This window comes from Beauveria bassiana (assembly GCF_000280675.1).
Source record: "Beauveria bassiana ARSEF 2860 unplaced genomic scaffold BBA_S00025, whole genome shotgun sequence".
Taxonomy (NCBI): Eukaryota; Fungi; Ascomycota; class Sordariomycetes; order Hypocreales; family Cordycipitaceae; genus Beauveria; species Beauveria bassiana.
In genome coordinates, this window is record NW_007930860.1 from 344,577 (window position 1) to 347,997 (window position 3,421).

General features: G+C 51.8%; 1 protein-coding gene across 1 annotated transcript; it reads left to right on the forward strand.

Annotated features, from left to right (window-relative positions):
- Positions 1-1,626: 1,626 nt before the first annotated feature.
- On the forward strand, positions 1,627-3,071 carry BBA_07538 (F-box domain-containing protein; the record flags this gene model as incomplete). The annotated part of the gene is made up of 2 exons (XM_008602635.1): positions 1,627-2,487; positions 2,544-3,071. The coding sequence occupies 2 exons, from the start codon at positions 1,627-1,629 to the stop codon at positions 3,069-3,071; spliced, it is 1,389 nt and encodes a 462-aa protein (XP_008600857.1).
- Positions 3,072-3,421: the final 350 nt, after the last annotated feature.

Sequence of the window (3,421 nt, forward strand, 5' to 3'; positions counted from 1 at the left end):
GATGGGAAGGTAATGGATAGATGGGGCTAGTGGGTGTGGCGCATGAAGCGATAAGCCACTGCACCATAAGGCTACATGGCTACTAAATCAACAACAGGACTTGAATAGTCAACGACAGCCTAATGGTGAGAATATTATGGTCTAATAGGCACTAGTAGCTCCTGATAAGGTCATCACTTACATATCAGCAGGAGTCACTCAACAACTTAGAATCACCACTGTCAATTCTCACACAGGTCCCCGTCAGTCGAGGAGCCTGCCAGAGGCTCTAGTAAAGAGCTAAAGCCTACTTGCCTACCTATTGATACCCTACCAGCAGCGCCTGTTGGCGGCCTAAAATGGCTTGAAAGACAAAACAAACAAAAACAAAACACTGAGCAAGTCGTAAAACAACCCTATAAAGAGGCCAGAAGGTAAATACTGAGAAGACTAGCTGTAGCGCGCTCCGATTAGTCGGAGCTAGCGAGTGACCTTTTCTAATTGAATATTCAAAGACTGTTGCTGATTTCGCTGCCCTCCTGCACCACCAACACCAAGAATCTACCCCAACAGGCCTAGGACAAACCTTAAAAATAAGGGGAAAATTAGAAGGAATTGGCACTGTCATTTGTTCTTTTTGTATATATTGTTGACAACATCGTTGGCGCCAAATGGCAATGGTTGGCCCCTGCTCTATCCTTCCATATGTATGAAGACGTTTGATGCCCAGGCATACTCAGAGAAGGGTCCCCCCAAAAAAACCACCACTGGCTCTGTGAATCAAGAAAAAATGTCAGGTCATTAGGCAGTAAATTGTGTTTGATATAGTTTCACCTTGTCATTGAGAAAGGTGATGATAAAAGGCCTCAGAAAGGCAATCGTCGGCGCTGCCACACGAAGCCACTCGGCCACTTGTTTTGAGCGGGCGGCGGCGCGGACCCAAACTTTAACTGCGTGCCACGAGGCTGTGCTGACTTTGGCAGGCACCATCTTTCTGCATCATCAGCTCAACATTTTGAACCCAACATCAAGGTCGTACGTACTTGGTGCCGTGCCTGGCCTTGTACAACCAGGTCGCATCGTTGGACTTTCCGCGTCCTGTCATTCACCGTGACTGCCTCGCTACCTTGATGCGCAGCCAAAACCACCAACGACATTGCGGCTCGAATAAAAGACCACCGCATCGCCTCGTCATCTTTTGTTGATGCAAAACCCCCCCCCCCACCGCACAGCCAGACATCTCCGTCATCTACGACAACGGCCGTGTTCCGTTCTGTGGCGCTATCTTGGGTGGCAAAAGGATACCCTGAGTGGCTTGGAGCTTCCAGCTCGGCTGAGGGGCTGCGACTTGTGCCACCACATTTCTGCTATTGACGTAACACTACGTGTGTTTTAACTTTTGACGCGTGGGCGTAGCCCTATAAAAGTTATTCTTGATCCAGAAACAGGCGATTGCTTTTGCTTCGCTGATGGTTGGTGATTGATGCGCACCAACTGGGACCTCCCCCCCGTCTTGATTATCATACCCGCCCGACGGGCAAACAGCCTACATCCGCCTCAGCGACAGCCGCTCCTCGACGAGCTGCCGTGGTCATGAGATGATAGCGGAATACCAAGCAGCGAATATACACATAGCAGCGCGGAGCCATGGAGCATTTGTATAAGATTTACACGGTCGTCGCCAGACGTAACCCCGCCAGCACCACCCAAGGCCGCCTTGATGCATCACCACCACTGCAACACAACACCAGCGATAGCACGGCAGCAGAGCTCCAGGAACTCCCTCGCCAGCCCGAGACAACTCATCTTGCACAGAACGGCTTCCTCGGAGATGCGAGCGCCGATGATACTACCATTAAGCCGCGCAAGCTCGCCAAGCTCGGCGCCCTCACCAAGACTGTCGGCGTCGGCGGTGGCAGCCTATCCCGCACTGCTCCGAAGCAGACCAAGAGACAGCTCCTCGACCTCTTACTGGCCCTTCCGCCCGAGCTGCAGCTCAAGATTCTCTCGTACCTCGACTTTGGTGACCTGGAGCGCCTGCGTCGGAGCAGCCGCTTCTTCCTCGCCCACTTGAGCCCCAAGCTCGTTCGCTCCCTGCTCAGACCCCATTTCCGCTTCCACATTCGCTACACATGCCGCATCTGCCTCGAGCAATACTGGGAGGGCGGCGAGGCGCTCGTCAGCACCGATGAACATGACCCGCGCTTCCCTCTATCCAGCCGCTGCATCGACTGCGTCTGGAGGCAAAAGGGCTTTTTAGTCGGGATAAAGTATTTCATGGCAAACAATGCTGCCGTCTACGTCTGTCGCTGGTGTGGGACACCTGTTACTAGACAGCCTGCCTGGAACCAGCCCGAATTTCACAAGAGGTGCTTCAAGCGTTACACAAAGGTAGTCTTTTTTTATTATGTGATTGGTGTGGGCCAATGGGTGGTGGTTTTCATCGCCTCGGGCTTGTGCTGGCATTACTTTCGATCGCGCGCCATGTGGGTGGTTGGTGTAGTCGTGGTAAGTGTCCCTTTGCGCGTGCCCTTATGCCTTCCCATGTTAACCAAGTGAAATAGGCCGGATTCATTGTGACGCTCTGGAATTTTTGCCTCAATTCCCTCCGCGGCACCATTATGAGAACATACCACTTTGCGCTGCTCCTCGAAACCCTCATCTTTGCCTCGTGGCTTGCACCGCTCCTCGAGCTCTCTCGCATCAACCGTCGCCGCATACCGCACCGCGTCATGGACTCGTACGAGAAGGCCATGGTTGTCTTTATCATGTTCAACCTCGTGTGCCGTGGCATCAACATGCTTGGCAACGCCATCCTCTTGTGCGAGTACAAGCTGTGGCGCCACAAGAAGCCGCACATGTCACCTGCCCGCAGCGCATGGATCCACACCATGGAGGTGTTTATGTTTTTTGTTGAGCCCCAGTGTGTTGAACAGGAATATCCAGCAACATGGTGGTTCAGCAGACGCCGTCGTGTGCCGCGCGCACAGGACGCCTTTGAGCCAATTGTGGGCATTCAAAACTTTGACGAGGGCCCAGTGCCTTATAATCTGGAAGCTGGAGAGCAACATTCACAGACATTTGATCAATAGAGGGCAATATTGAGAAGAGTTGTATCGACAGTCTGACAATGCGGGTGAGATTCTTGGGATGGCGTAGGTAGATTTAACAAAGTTGGAAGATGGCGTTGAATAATGGATGGACATTCATGGCTAGACTGGTCTTGGTATGGATGGAGTATGGTACGGCAAGCGAGTGATTTATTTTTTTGTCTTTAGGATTATTGTGTAGCAAAAAGGTAGCGTTGATGAATTAATATGGTGGTGTATGCCAAGCGGAGCTAGTCTGGTTATTCATCTCTCGGGGCATGTTCTTTAGCGCGAGTTGAGTGTGGTTTGTTTCCGTAAATGTATGGGTATGGAGAACCCCTGCGCTGCCTCGA